We start from the raw sequence: 16,755 nt of genomic DNA, 5'->3' as shown, positions 1-16,755 counted from the left end.
TTCTGCCTTTTGTCTAGGTGCTGCAAAGTTGGTAGTAGCCGTGGCAGTGTTTTTACTGACATTTTATGTTATATCTCAAGTATTTGAAATAAAAATGGATACAAGTTTAGGAAATCTCTTTGGTAAGTTTTGTTTCTTTCCTTTCTTAAACCAAATTTTTGATATGGGTATCAGAAGTTTTATCAGTTTTCAATATTGAGTTACTGCTGTTGAGGGTATCTAGGAAAGGAATTATTCTATCTAGGAAAGGAATTATTTTATCAGTAAATGTGATTCAGTAACATATTCTAAAATACATAATAGGTCTTAGAATTAATTCAGTATGAGCATGAATCTTCAACATTTTGAACATATTTAATAAGCTTATTTTATGCATGCTTTCAGGCAATAATCATGGCTTCTGAATGTACATTTTAGAAGATAAATAACATCCCTAAGCTTAGATTGTTTCTGTTTGAGTTGGCTGCTAGAAAACTTGGACCCAAATCTCGCCCTCAGTTACTGAGTGATTATGAGCCGTATTAATGCATTTTAGGTGTTGGTCATAAAAACTTGTCCTGCTTTCCTACCCTTATTTTTCCTTATGTGGTGTTTTCTTTTACTCATTCATTTAATGTTTCTATATTGTAAATGTAATCAGCAAAAGGTACCTTAATCCAGTGTTTAACAAAATCCTTAAGTTTTTGAAAGAAATTTGAAATGTTTGCTCAGGAACCACTTTTATTTCATAGTATTTTATTTATATATTTCATATCTTTTTGAACTAAGTACCAAATGTGTTTCTGTTTTGTAAATATTTTATTATGAGTTTAAAGAATGGAGCTTAATGCTTACATATTTAAGTGGGAAGTAATTGTTTATGTTTAACTATGGCCTTATATAAAATTAATTCTGTAACCTTTTCTGGAGACCACAGGTCTTTATCATTTGAAGTTAGAGAAGCTGTTTATACCCTTTGTAGATCCTTGTACTTATATTGACTAAGCTTTGGCTGTGGTGGTGTTTAAGATATTAAAAAAATAAGCATGGAAAATGAGACAGTGAAACCTGCAAACAGTATTTTGGTCTATTAGGTAGAATTGAATGAAAACCACTGTGAGATCTTTGGACTAGTGATTTTTGCTTTCCATAAATTGAAAGGAGTCCAAAGACTCTCTTGCATCTAATCTAAGATTCTCTATGCCAGTACTTCTCAAGCTTTCATGTCAAAAGAACTTCCAGAAAATACTGATCTGTATCTGGGATGTGGCCTGAGATTCTGCATTTCTAACAAGCTGCCAGATGACGCCCAGATTCTTGTGCATGGACCACATACTGAGTATCCAAGCTGAAGACAGTTCTGACATATACTCCTCAATGTCTGTGCAAACATTTTCTTACCATGACTACTTACAAGTGCTTCTTTGTATTCATTGAATTCTGCCTTTTGTCCTCCCAGGTAATTTCAATACCCTGTCCTTACTTCTGTCTGCTGGAGTTCTCCTCTATCTTTGATCTCTCAGACAATTAAATTGCACTTCTGGTTCTTCAGACCACCTTCTTACACATTTTCATCTTTTCAAGTAATGGAATCCTCCCTTTCAGTAATTTCTTTTTAATATACTGATTATTTTCTTCCTGAACCTGTTTTACAACACTTGGCATTTATCTGAAAATGAAGTACCCAGGATCCTGCTTCAAGTGGTTATTACAAAGTATTTGAGTCTTTGTTTTACTTGTGATCTTCGAGAGCACAGTGCTTTCAATCAAATGAAGGGCAGGAACAACATTGAAGGCTCTGAGGACTTGTTGATTGTTGCTCCAGAGGCAGTGTGTAACCAACTTTGCTAAAAATGTTGATGGTATAGGAAGATGATGATGGGATGGTAGCTTGATGTGGAAGCGAGTTGCATGTGCCTTTTTTTTTTTTAAGTAAACAACTTTCTATAGGCTTTGAGCGAAAATTGGGTAAATGACAAATCAGTGAAAAGACATTGAACAGACAAGAAAAGGAGGATCCTTGAGAGAAAGGAGGCAGAGGACCAATGGTACAAAGAGGCCATTTGGGGAAAGGCCCACTGTTTTCAGAGAAGTGAAGAGAGGGCTGGGTGGCCATAGTGTGGCACAATCATCATATACATGTAATTGGTGATTCCCCAGCTGTGGCTGTCTCCACCCCCCCCTCCCCTCACCCACTCCCCCACTCTCCCCCATCCGCTTTCCACCCCCCCTCCCCCCCTCCCCACCTCCCCTCCCCACCCCTCCCAAACCTCTTCCCTAGTTGTGATTTTTCTCTCTAGTGTGAATTATTTTTATAGACATAGTAAGTAATGTCTCCACATCTCTTTCTTGTCTTTACTATCTGCCTGCCTCAATACTGTAGCCAGAGTCATTTTCTCAAAACTCATGAACCTTTAGAACTTGCAGTTCTTGGAGGAAAACTGCAAAGTTTCTGCTCAGGATGACAGTCAAAGCCCCAGTCTGCCTTCTGACCTGCTCTCCACTCCTCCCCACCCCTTGTGTCTCACTTGCTAGGACATAGAACGTATCCTGTCCTTCTATATATCAGCCTTTGCTTATGCTGATTCTGTACTCTGCATGCTTTTCTCCTTTCCCCATCATCTGTTAATCTTTCTTACTTTTACATCAGTGCCCCCTCTTTACTTATTAGAATGTATTGCTCCTTTTTTGAATTGTTTGTTCTAATCATGTAGTATACATTATTTTGTTAATCATTTTATTCTGTCTTAATGTTATAGAATTTTTTAAAATTTTTTTCTTTTTCATATGTCTTGTCTTCCCCCAACAGAGACTAGATCATGAGGGCAATAATATCTTGTTGCCTAATGCAGCATCTAGGACTGGGCCCTGCAGATAATAATGTTGATTGAGTGAAAATAAATGTAAACACTGAGCATTCTGACTTTTCTGTGAGAAGAAAGAATATTTCCCATGTGGGATTCATGTAGAGCTGCATTAGTTGGGCAATCACTGGTAATCAAAAACACAGTTATGAAAAACACAGTACTTTAACTTAGTTGTCTCTTCTTTTCATTTTGATTTTTCTTGACGTTAAGAATCTGCAAGACTTTATTGTATTTTACCTATGTGATTTAGGTACTCTGAGGGCAGATGTTTATTTTAATATCATAACTGAGGTTGTACATTGTATCTGTAAAACCTTATTGGATTTCAGTCAGTTGAATTGATGAAAATTCAACTTGTGGGGTTTAATTTTAATTCTCATTCAGGCTATTGTAGCCAAGATGGATATATGTTATCTTTGTCATTTGTTTAGCATGTAACTTCATTTATTAAAGATTAATGAGTTTAGCCCAGTATTGAGATTGTTTCTGTAATCTGTATCTTAAGCACCTTTTTTTGGTGAGTTTTCCATTTTTTTCCAACTTCTCTAACTTACTTGATAGTTTCTATACATCATTTTGTTTGTTTTTTATATAATATTATTTTTTAAAAATAAACTTATTTCTAGAAAGAAAGAACTAAAATTTTGATACTAGTTTAATAGTTGAAAATACTAAGGTAGACTAATTGTGATTTTAAAAAAACAATAATTTTTTGGACTGGAGACGTAGCTCAGTGGTAGAATGCTGGCTTAATAACATGAAACCCTCATTCAAACTTCAGCAAAACAAAGACAAAACCCACAATCTTGTAACAATTTTATTTTGAGAGGGTTGTAGAGTTGCAAGCATTTGTAAGAAATAATACTCAGAAATCTTGCATACTCTTTAATTGTTTTCTTCCATTAGTAATATCTAGAAACTGTAAAACATGATCATGGCCAGGATATGAACATGGATACAGTTATCAGTCTAATTCATGATCTTGACTTAATATGTGTGAGTTTTCAGTGTAGACACTTATCTAGTAAATATACTATACACAGTCCAAATTAGTTTTGCATATATTGTTGCAGTAAATAACGTTCTATAGAGTTCACATGCCCTTTCATATTTAAACCACTGGTAAGTAGTAAATACATAATTTTTTTCTTTTTTTTAATCTGTCATACATGACAGCAGAATGCATTTCTATTCATAGTACACATATAGAGCACAATTTTTCATGTCTCTGGTTGTACACAAAGTAGAGTCACACTATTTGTTTCTTCATACATGTACTTAGGGCATGATGACCATCTCATTCCACCATCTTTCCAACCCCCATGCCCCCTCGCTTCCCCTCCCTCCCCTTTGCCCTATTTAAAGTTCCTCCATTCCTCCCATGTTCCCCCTCACACCCCAATTATGGATCAGCGTCCACATAGCAGTTCATCCTTTGGTTTTGGGTGATTGGCTTACTTCACTTAGCATGATATTCTCCAACTCCATCCATTTACCTGCAGTTGAAATATTATTTAAAACTAAAATATTATTTAAAACTGCACTTGAAATATCATTTAAAACTAAGTCATCCTGATTCTGTAGTAACTTACTGAAAGATATTTATTGATATAACTAAATCAGAAATGTTTGCTATTATTCCTTGAGGTGAACTGTTGTATGTATTGAAAGAAATTAAGTGTAGAATTGTCAGGTGGTTTGAAATGAAAGTTGCTAAGCGCAGGGATTTATGTGTTTGTATATTGTGCCTGTAACCTACCTTGGACAATACCCTTTTATTTACAAAAAATAACTTACCTGTTTGACTCCAGGAGCTAACATGCTTAGAACAAGCATGGTAGAGTGCTTTTAGTTTTGATGAGTCGTGGATAAAAATGAGCTTTCATCTGGAAAGAAAATTCTTTCACAAGCATTTTTGTCATCTTAAGCATCCTGTCTGTCCCCTTATACATTAAATGGAGGTCAGGTTGTTTCATTAAAAACCTAATGACTAACAAAGTTATTTTCCTTAAATTATATTCCAGTAAAGTTTTTTTTTTTAATTGAATAGCAGCTACTGGTTTTACATCTTATATTGTATATACAAACTAATTTGACTGCTTTGATGAGCCATCCCTGATTTTCCTTCTGCTTCTCTTTCCTCGGCCACTCCACATTTTTTAAGGTTCCTGTGCTCTAATCAATACTTGCTTATTGATAAGATAGGAGGCTCTCCCTGTGTCTTTTCAAATCCTCTCTCGGGATGACCTCATCTGTTTGCCAATTTTCCATTTTATATCTTAATCCCAGGCCTGTTTACAGCTAGCCTTCATGCTGTTGTACTTGGATTCTCTCCAAGTATCTTCTTTTCTTTTTCTTCTTTTTTTAATGAGGAAAAAAACCAAAACCTTTTACTTAAAAATATATAGAATGCTTTTATAAGCTTTCCCCAAAGATAATATATGAATGAAAATTAATTAGAGATTAAGGAAATTCAAACTAAAACCATGTGAGTGTATCTTTCTGTAAGATACATCACTATAACACTAGAAAAACCAAAATTTTAAATTCCAAATATATCAAGTGTTGGTGAGGATATGGAGTAACTGAAATTCTCATATATCACCTAGCAGAAATATAAAATGGTATAGCCACTTTGGAAATGCCTTGGTGACTTTCTGTGAAATTAAAAATTCAGTTTTATTCAAGCTCAGCATTCCCGCTTTAAGGTGTTATTTAAGAGAAACTAACATATTTCCACATAAAACATGTCAATGCATTTTCAAAGCAGTTCTGGTCAGAAAGCCATACATCATAAGCAACCAAAAGGGGCAATAACTGGCAAATAAATGAATAAATCATTGCATGTCCATAAATTGAAATTTTACTCAGCAATAAAAGGAACAAAATTTGGGCACATAAAACAGGCTTATATCCTAATTGGTTCATATCATAACATATCTTAAAATTAACAGATCCAACACTGAATTCATCATTGATTCCTCACCCTCCCCCCATGTCCTAATTAGATTATAAGCATCTTCTTTTTGTGGTACTATTTTCTGAACCCAGGTCCTCTCTGTGTTAGGCAAACACTCTTTTCACTGAGCTGCATCCTCATCCCTAAATTATAAACAACTTGAGTACAGAGACGGTATTTTTGTTCATTGGCTCATAAGAATGAATGAATGAATGAATGAATGCTTTTTAAGCCAGCTCCTGAGCTAGATCCTTGACTCCTCCCTTTTCCTCTCTCCTGCATGGTCCATTCCCAAGTCCTGTCACTATTGTTTTCTTAGTTGCTCTGAATCTGCTTTTGCTGTCTTTGGGTGACTGTCCTTACCTGGAATGCTTCAGCACTGTCCTTGCTGACTCCCTGTCTGTGCAGTCTACACCCTATAGATAGCCAGAGGATTGCTGTAAAGGTTCCCTCTCCTGGCTTCCAGGGCCTGGCAATTTTAGTGTATATAATCACAAGAACAAGAGCTCAGAAATTCCTATTTTCAGAGGTGGTACAGTATGAGTTTGGGTATTAGATGAAAGATTGTTTTAAAAACTAGCTCTTATTTTAAAATAAGTTAAAACTTATTTTAACCTACAACAAATAAAATCAGTAAACTCATCAGTTCCTGTATCTTTAAAACATAGGTGATCAAATCAATGAGCCAAGTTAACCCTGTTCTGACCTATTACCATAAGTTGAGTAACCAGATTACTGTTTTGTTTTTGTTGTTGTTTTATTGGTTCTTTTTAGGTATACTGGACAGTCGAATCCGTTTTGACATAATTATAGAAGCATGGAATACATCTTATTCTAATTAGGACCCAATTTTTGTTAGATTCCTGGTTTTTTGTTTGTTTTGTGGTTTGGGGGATTGAACCCAGGGCCTGTACACACTAGGCAACTCCTGTGCCTCTGAGCCACCGCCCAGCCCTAAATCCCTGACTTCAAAAGAGCTTCCTCTTAAAGAATCCTAACACTTGACCTGAAAGACACCTGTTTATTTAGGACAAAGTGAAGTTGAGAATTCTTACCCTTTTGCTGCTTATCACATCCTGAGTTTAAGTTTTTTCATTTATGAAGTAAACATTGGCCTAGATATCTTATTTTTCCTGATTAAAATCAAAGGAAAAAAAATGACATAATTTAAGAAAATTGAAAGAATGAGCTCCAGAAATCCCAGCACCCTAATTTACCAACATTTTTCTGATTCCTTTAAGGCTCTGTTTTTATCACATGAATATTTTTAGTATTTAAAGTCATGCTATGGGTGAAGTTTGTTTTGTTTTATTCCATTCATTAAACTGTTTCCACATTTTTGTATTATCTATGATTTTAATGATGAACAATATTCTACTGAGTATTCTCTTGAATCAATGAGGCTTCACTTAACTTACATGGTCATTTTCATTCTTATTATTTTAGATCCTATCTTTCAGCTTTGACTTTCTGTTCCCCATTTTGAATATTGAGCTTACAGGAAATTCACAATTATCTAAAATAGTACAGAAGTAAAAACTAAGTCACTATTTATAGTCAGACAGCTGGCTAACATTTATCACACTGCATACTTATTAGCCAAATCAGGAAGTGGCTGTCCACAGTACTTTGATGATCTAAGTTATAATTTCCTGAGCTGTGATCAGATGTTGGTGCTTCTAGAAAGTTCTCTATGTAATTATGATGGATAGCCAGAATAATAGCTACTGGTTTGGAGTTAAGATTTAACCTTCTGGTTTCCTTGATCTGGTAAATTATGAAACTCTTAGTGATAACCTTAATTTTTTCTTATTATACCCAATGCATTTGTATCTTGAAGAAATAAAAGTTCCTACCACTGCCATGCACTTCCACTAAGACAGGATTATGTACATTCTCTGGGATTTTATATGCTTATATACTAAATACCAAATAGCAGTAACAACTTTTAAACATCATATTTACCCAGTACTTAAAAATAAGTTTATAGAGTAACTTGCTATTTGCACTTTAAAGTTGTAATAACTAAAATTAAAAATACAATGTAAAGATTAAAACATAGAATGTTCTATCAGTAATAAAACTTGACCCTCCATGATACATCTACATAAATGTTTGTAATAAATTGTATAGTGTAAAGTTATTAATCTCTTTTTCTGATATGATATTCACATTTTATTTGTTGTATTCTGAGCACTCTCATTCAGACATTTTTATAGGCCTATTAGAAGCTCTACCCTGCTTAAAAAAGTGGATACTTGCTGGTAGGCTTATTCTTTCTAATAAAGATGACTTTTTTTTTCCCCCTTAGCAAGGTCAGCATTGGACACAGCTGCACGTTGTAAGTATTTCATCTCAATATTTTACAAATGGCTTACTCTGTCTTAAAGCATATGAGAGCTTATATTTAAGCAATGTCAGTACTTAAGTGTGAATAGAAACTGATTTAGAAGTTGGTTTTTAAAGTTATGAGGATTCCATTTGCCTAGAAAGCTGAATATTCTTGGTATTTATTCATAATGAACATTTTGTTCCATCAGTGCTTCTCATTTCCAGAATTATAAGATCTAAAGGCAATGGAGTAGTAAAGGAATCCTAGTTTCAAACTCTAGTATGTGGGTAGAAAGTCAGACATTAAGTTTTTTTAGTGATCCTGGAGGTAACTGAATGTAACTTTAATGACTCAGAAGGTTTTTATGCATCTATGGAAAGTAGCAATTCATATCTTCCCACATCCTGAAATTTAAAGATGAAGTCAAGAAAAATTAGATGAAATACATCTACACTTGTCAAGATCATGTTACTTGATCCATGTATGTCAGGTGTTAGCTTGTTTCCCAGGAGGTTTTGGGTTATGGTGGTGTTTGGGTTGAAGTTCTTCAAAGCCCTCTGGGGTGAGAGAGGGCTAACATATTTTTTCAGTTTTGTATATTTTGATGTTTTACATAATGTCTGTTCTGGGTTGAGATTAAAAAAAAAAAAAAACAGAAAACAGTCTCTAACTTATTTTCTTAAAGAAAAAAAATCCAATTTTCTCCCCCAAAGCTACGAAGCCTCCCAGATATAAATGTGGTATCTCAAAAGCTTGCCCTGAGAAACATTTTGCTTTTAAAATGGCAAGTGGAGCAGCCAATGTGGTGGGACCCAAAATCTGCCTGGAAGACAATGTGTAAGTATGTGTTCTTTGAAGCTCTAAAGAGTGCTATGTATTAAATTACAGGCCTGAGTTGAATAAATCTTCTGAAAATAAACTGGGCATGCTTCTTCTAAAGGAAAGTTATTTCAATTATTATATAATTGATTCCCCCATGCATTTACTGAATTGTATGTTAGAGAATGACTAAGAACACAGCATTTATCCAGTTTTGTGTAGAGACAAGGGATTTTCTTTGAGTGTATTCTCTAGATCTGCATTGTCCCATTCAGTAGCCACCTAACAAGTGTGTCTCTTTTCTCTTAAATACCAGAGAGAAAATTAATTCGTTTAAATTAATTTAAAGCTTATTTCCTCAGTAACAGTTGTCACATTTCAAGTGCTCAGTGGCCATGCGTGGCTTGTGGCTGCTGAATTGAACATCCCAGATAGATTTCCATCGTGGCAAAGTTCAGTCGACAGCATTGCTCTGGATAATGAATACTTTATCTTACAAACCAGCACCTTTCATTTTAATTGAGTGCTGCTTGTTGAAGTGGGAAATGATCCAGTGATAACCACAGGTCCGTAGTTGCATAAATTGCCACTGAGCTGAATGGTTTCCTGTGTTGGTTTGTAGATGCTACAGTATCCTACTTCAGTGTCAGCTATCGCATATAATTTAAGTCTGTGCCTCTGTATTGCAAATCCCACTTTTAGTTGTTGCTTTTAATCTGATTGCCTGGAAAACTAGTTATATGAACTTTTTTGAACTTTATATAAAATAGTAAGTGTGACACTTGATTTTGTAGAATAAAGAGCAAGGTGATGTAGATTAAAAAGGAAACTACCCAAATTAAGCAGTTCCTCCCAACTCTTTGTCTCTTTAATATAAAAGCTATTTTTTATTCTAGCCCCTTTTGTATTGAGCAAAAGATTATTTAATCTCATGGAATACTTTTATTGCAAAATTAAGGGCTTGAACCAGATGATCTTTAAAGTCTCTGCTTACTTCCTTTCTTTTCCCTCATGCTAATGGTGATCCATTGTTAGTCCATTGTCCTTGATTTCTCGTTATGCTACTCCTGTTTTACTGATATGTAATAAAGCACTTTGGGATTTTGAAGTTCCTAGGTGTTTTTAAACATTTCTAATCCCTTTGTACCTTGTTTGACTAAAGAGACCCCAGCTTGATTCTAAACAATAGGGAGAATTTTCTTTTGGAACAGTTAGCCCACAAATTATCTTTGGGCACCTACTCCATCCATTTCAAGCAAGTAAGTTTAATAACAAATAAAAAGAGATCAAACTCTTTGACTAGCAGGTTTTCTATCTCCAGATTGTATAGGTCGAAAAGAAAAGTTTGTGGGCATTGGAGCCTGTGAAATAGTACTGGGCTTGAAGCCAGAGAATTTGGTTCAAGCATGGTGGGCATGTCATGTAGAATTTGTACTTTATTTCAGTTTCTTTAACCATAAAATTGAGACTGACCACCAATCCACCACATTTCAAGAATCATTCTGCCATTCCCAAGAGAGATTAAATAGTTGATGGGATTTTATAGCTAGGTCTCAGGTCATGAAGTGATTCCCCATTGAGGGGCTGAGTAATTGAATAGTTGGTGAGGGATCCCTAGTAGAGACACTGCAAGGACCAAGTTGTCCAGTGCTTTGTCCAGTATTTTCTATTTTTATATTAAAAACTTAAAAAAATTTAAGTTTAAATAAGACTGAATTTTCTAAGCATCATTCATTCATTTATTCAGAAAGTACTCAAGCATAATCTTCCTATCATGGAATTTACAGTCTGGTTGGGGTGACAAATACTTACAAAGTAAACTCGAGTCAGTGATCCTAAATTGAGACACCAGCTATGCAGGCAGCAGGATGTGGTCAGTACTGATGGAGTGAGCAAGATGAGGTGTCCAACTTTGGTGTGAGGCTTGGGGAACAATGTATAGTCTGACAACCAGGGATGAGAAGGAAGATGGCCAGATGAAGAGTGGAGAAGTGCATTCTAGACAGCAGGGTAAGCTTGCTCAAAGGCCCTGAAATGGGAAAGCTCTAGAGAGCTTTAACCATCGTAACTTGTAGGCAATGAAGGTAAAGGACTGAGATTTTTTTTTTTTCCTGAGTGTCTTGAGAAGTGTTAAACGTTTTTCAAACATTGGTGTGTTATGATTTCATTTACATTGAAAAAATGATCTGGTTGTTATATAAAATGATGTAAGAAGTAGAATAGAACAATGGGAGGCCATTGCTAATTGCTGCCAGCTCTTTGATACTGCCTGTCAATTGGTTATGAGCCTTTTTGCTTGTACAACTTCTGAAATGTGTAAGTAGATAATAAAAATACATAAGTAGAAATTTTAGTATTTTCTTGCACCTGCTTTTAATACACACAAACTCACTTTGGTGAATACTCTTCCATATCAATGTGGTTCACCAGGGGTGATTTGGGTGACATTGTCATTTGAGGTTATCACAGCAGTAGAAGTGTTACCTGCAGACTTAGATGCTATTACACATTTTTCAGTGAACAAATTAGCTCCTCAACAAGAATGATTTGGCCTCCAGTATCATCAGGGCTAAGCTTAAGAAACTCTGATAAAGATAAAATGTGGCAATTATGATTAGGATGGTGTTAAGGACAAGTAAAAAGTCATGATATTAAGGACAAGTAAAGGCAAGGTAATGTTCTGGAGATTACGATGTATTTTAAATGCCTCATTAGTTAGAAAACTCTGAGTGTAAACCTCAGGCGTCACACAAAACAGGATTTGCAGGTTTTGTTCCCGTTCATGTTGGAGAACCAATTGAACTCTTGTTCAACCTATAAAATTTTCATCTAAAGCATACTTGTCTGATTTCAGTTTGTATGAAGTTATTAGTGAAAATACTTCTCTTTTTAAATTTTTTTGAGAGAGAGAGAGAGAGAGAATTTTTTAATATTTATTTTTTAGTTTACGGTGGACACAACATCTTTGTTTATATGTGGTGCTGAAGATCGAACCCGGGCCGCACGCATGCCAGGCGAGCGTGCTACCGCTTGAGCCACATCCCCAGCCCAACTTTACTTCTTATAATCTTAATATTTGGTACAAAATATATAGGAGGTGTGTGTGTGTGTGTGTGTGTGTGTGTGTGTGTGTTTTAACAAGAAACTATATAGTATTTTTGGCTGTGAGGGCCAAGAAGTAAAATCATTATTATGTAGATACTTATATAATAATTTAAAATGTCACCATTTAAAAATCTAAAAAAATCACTCTATGCCCACAAGTAGTAAGCCAAGTCAAAACAAAACAAAAAACAAGCTGAATGGATTTGGCCTTTCAACTAAGTTTGCCAAACCCAGTTCCAACTTTAAGTAATAGCTAGAAACTGTCAGATGTATGATATTGATCTAATCATTTCCTTTACGTTTTTTTCCTGGAGGTGTGAGTGGTACAGACATTCATGAGGTGTAAAAGAGAATATTTCAACTTCTGTTAGTAGCAGTAACTAACCATTATACATTTTGAATCTTCAGTGCTTTTGATTCAGATTTTCCATTAGAATTCATTTTTTAAAAATTGATAAGCTGCTGCCCTCTTGTGGGAGGCCTGTGCCATTGTGCTTCTACATCACCTTAATTTTTTTTTTTGCTTTCTGATGGGTTTAACTACAACAGTCTCCTCTGATGTGATTTGTACTTGAAAATGTCACTGTAGCATTTAATCACTAATCAAACAACTAGTTGTATCTATTTTTTTTAGTAGTTTTCATTATTTTATTTACTTATGTGATGCTGAGGCTCGATCCCAGTGCCCCACACATGCAAGGAAAGCACGCTACCACTGAGCCACAACTCCAGCCCTCATGTCTACTTCTTATTATTAATATAGAATTTATGTATCCAGTGTATTTCTAAAAGGAATGCAGCAAATACATTAGGAAACTTCCCTCCTATTTTGTACAATTGAGCCAATAGTAATATAATAAAACATAAACATTTTTTGTGTGTATTAAGACTAGTTTAAGCAATTCTCAGATTTAATTCATATACCTGATATTACACTCACTTCAAATGTACAGTCAGTAGTTTTTATTTTAATTCATAGCTATGTTCAACCTCTTCCAATTTGGAACATTTTTATAAAGTAAAAAGAAACTGTACCCTTTAGCTATTGCCCTCCTCCTATGTTCTCATCCTGCCCTGCTCCCCCACCCTAATGCCCAAATAAGCATTTGTTTACTTTCTCTATAGATTTGCTTATTTTGAATATTTCATATAAATGGTATTGTATGTGGTCAGTTATAATTAACTCTTTCACTTAGCATAATGTTTTCAAGATTGATCCATGTTGTTACTTGACCAGTCCTTTGTTTTATGGCTGGTTAATAGTCCATTGTCTAGATATAACACAGTGTTTACCCAATAGACTTTGAATTATTTCCTCTTTGGCTATAATGAATCATGTTCCTATAAATTTGTATACTAGTTTTTATATGGACATACTTCCATCTTTTATGTGTATACTGGAGTGGATTTTGGTTCAAATGGTAACTTAACTATTTAGGAACTGCCAGATTGTTTATCAAAGTGTCTGCAATAGTTTACCTTAGCAGTAGTAGTGGATGAGGGTTCCAATTTTCCACATATTTGCCAGTACTTACTATCACCTAACTTTCTGATTACCACCATCCTAGTAGGTATGAAGTAGTCTCTCATTGTGGTTTTGATCTGTGACTCCTTTAGGATGAGATGCATGATGATCTTTTCATGTGCTTATTGCCTATTTGTATATCTTCTACAATGAAATTTCCACTGCAGCTCCTTGTCCATTTTTAAATTGGGTTGTCTTTTTATTATTGAGTTTTACTCTTTCTTTTCATTATACTTCACTACCACTTTCTTTATACTTAAGTGAATTTCTTAGAGACAAGGTACAGTTAGGTCCTTTTTTAACCCACTCTGCCAATTTCTGTCTTTATTTGATAAATTTAAAATACTTCCATTTATTATAATTATTGATATGTGAGGGCTCAAATATGGCATTTTGTTATTTTTATTGTATTTGTTTCTATTTTATATAGCCTTCCTAAGAACTTTGTGAATGTTTTTTAAAATCTTTATTCATATCAGTTTTGAGTGCATCTCTTTGTATAGCTTTTTTACTGATTGCTCTGAATCTTTACAGAAACTTTTCAGACTCAAGGTCTGCGCTTAAGAACTGGAGAGAGAAAATGTTAAGTTAGATTAAAATTAAAAGTGTGTCTTTCTGTAGTTCTTATACTGTGACTAACACAAAAGAGGAAATCATCTTCCAATATTTAAAAATATTTGTATGATCTTGCTAACATCATGAGGCAAGTGAAGTTTCAACATAAGTCTTCATTTTTACTGTCTTTAATCTTTAACATAAACACAAGTAATATCCAACATTTGTGTTAGAACTGCACTCAGTCATCAGCTGCAACCATAGTTAACCACAGGTGTGAGTTCTATGAAAATCAGTTAACACATTCTGTGAGACTCAGTTAACTATGTGGAATTTACAGTAAAGTATTATAGGCTTTATTTGTGAAATTGTATGTTGCATATTTTTTATACCAATAAAGTTTGTAAGTTGCACAAACTTTACTGATATAAAAAATCAACACGTGCATACATGTGCATATGTATATTCTTGTGTATCTGAACACTGCTTCATTCTCCTAACTTTAAACCAATTCTTAAACATTTGGCAGCACACTCCTGGGAATATTACTATTACCTTGAATTTTAAAAATGGAAAGTACCTGTAAAATTGTAGCTTAATAATTCTAACTGAACAAACTAAACTGGTAACAAACAAATGTGCCACTATGCCCTCCATTTCACCACATCATTTTTTTGTGTAGTGTTCTGAAAGGTCCCAGTGCACGTTGGTTATCTCAGGCAGACCGCATGGTGCCTGTGGTTAGATATGGTAGCTGTGTAAGCAGTGCACAGTTGATGTTGCTGATTACCAGAAGAACATTCACAATTAGTTGAAGCATTCATGGAAGAGTGCTCCTCCACTCTTCTTGCTTTCAGGTGATAAAAGATTTAGGTAACATCACTTCATATCACACTGAACTGCAGAAAGTAGAAAAGAGATTGTCCAGTTTGGTTCCCCCTCACCCCCACCCCTCAATCCTGTGAGTATGGTGAAGAATGTATGCATATGTCCACATGCTGTGAGGATTTTCTTAAATGGCATTACATAGTATGGCATAGAGCAGCAAGAAATAGTCTAGTGTTTAAGTCTCTGTATTTTTAAATATGCATTATTATTTGGGAAATATTATTTAGAGCATTGGTTTAAAATTATTTGTGTTAGACTATCTTTTTTGACTCAGTAGAGGCCTTTTATTCTTCAGAGTCAAACAGTTGACGTATATTTAATATTCATTTTCTGCATGACTTTATTTTTGTGATATGTGTTTATGTGCAGTATCTAATTCCAATAAAATTGTCTTGACTTTTTCCCTTTTAGTTTGATGAGTGGTGTGAAGAATAATGTTGGAAGAGGGATCAATGTTGCTTTGGCAAATGGTAAGAATAGTTATTGTAGCTTATAGATATATTCAGTGGATGTTCTTGTACCTAAAAGTAAAATGCAAAATAGTGTCAAGGAATCAGATTATATCCACTTTTGAAATGAAAACCTTCTCTCAACCTCTACCTGCACCCAAACTACCATAGATGGAGACTTGGTGTCTATTTATAGCATGTTTTCTTGAAAGTATCCCAGTAGTGATCATTCTGTGGAAAACGTTCTTTGAGATTATCAGAAAACAGTGAATCTGATGTTAAATTATGTTAAATGTTAAATGAAAATTTGATGCATATTTTATCATTATGATGAAGATAGGGAGATGGGCATGAAGGTATATAAAATGACAAAGGATAATGGACTATTCATTGGATAGGTAGAAGAAGGAACAAAGATTGAGAATTTATTGTAGTTTTTCAATATTGTCTACAAGTTTCTCATAAATTCATTGAATCCTGGCCATCTTCAGTGTTGCAGAATTAGATCTGAAAATCCGAGCCATGAAGCAAGGGCTATATGCATGCAGATCATCTCTACTCTGGTACCATAAATATCCCATAAAGCCATAAAAGGTGGTAGCGGTTACTATCCACCTTACGCATTTGTTGTATAGGAAAGTAGTTTTTATATATTTCACAACAATATGTAAATTTTTGCATCTTTCTTCATTTTCTTAAGTAAAACATTTAATATCTGTCTATTTAATCAATTTTAATGAGGGAAAATGCACATTTTATTTTAAAATGTCTTTAATATATAAAAGGGTATCTGATTCAAGTAGCTATCTCTTTGTTGTAAAAGATTTAAATTAGGGAAGCTGATAACACATATACTTAACTTTGAATTGGAATAGTATGTAACAGTGAATTATGTTTGCCACTCTTTGATATAAAATATTTATGAGAAAGTCCTATTTAAGGATGGAACTGGAGAGTATCATACTAAGTGAAATAAACCAGTCCCAAAAAACCAAAGGTCGAATGTTTTCTCTGATATGTGGATGGAAACCCATAACAAGGAAGGGTAGGAAGAGGAAGTATAGATGTTCATTGGATTAGACAAAGGGGGATGAAGGGAAGGGAGAAGGATGGAAATAGGAAAGAGGAGAATGAATCAGACATAACTTTCCAATGTTTATATATGAATACATAACAGTATAACTCCACATCATGTTCAATCACAAGAATGGGATCAAAATTGTAATGGCTTGCACCCCAAGTATGTATAATATGTCAGAGTACACCCTACTGTCACC

The 16,755-nt window shown here is 34.5% G+C and overlaps 1 protein-coding gene across 3 annotated transcripts in view; it reads left to right on the top strand.

Moving 5' to 3' along the window:
* Fam3c (FAM3 metabolism regulating signaling molecule C) overlaps positions 1–16,755 on the top strand; it is a 45,207-nt gene that overhangs the window by 16,929 nt on the left and 11,523 nt on the right. For all 3 annotated transcript variants that reach the window (XM_046422429.2, XM_046422430.2, XM_046422431.2), the window contains 4 exons: positions 18–122; positions 8,117–8,146; positions 8,851–8,974; positions 15,441–15,499. In XM_046422429.2, the coding sequence (XP_046278385.1) occupies positions 18–122; positions 8,117–8,146; positions 8,851–8,974; positions 15,441–15,499 (318 nt within the window). The remainder of the gene's footprint in view (positions 1–17; positions 123–8,116; positions 8,147–8,850; positions 8,975–15,440; positions 15,500–16,755) is intronic.

This window comes from Marmota monax, unplaced genomic scaffold, assembly GCF_021218885.2.
Source record: "Marmota monax isolate L192 unplaced genomic scaffold, Marmota_monax_Labrador192_F-V1.1 WCK01_AAM20220418_F8-fsc00027, whole genome shotgun sequence".
Classification (NCBI taxonomy): domain Eukaryota; kingdom Metazoa; phylum Chordata; class Mammalia; order Rodentia; family Sciuridae; genus Marmota; species Marmota monax.
The sequence above is the reverse complement of the archived record's forward strand: the minus strand, read 5'-3'. Positions and strand labels throughout refer to the sequence as shown.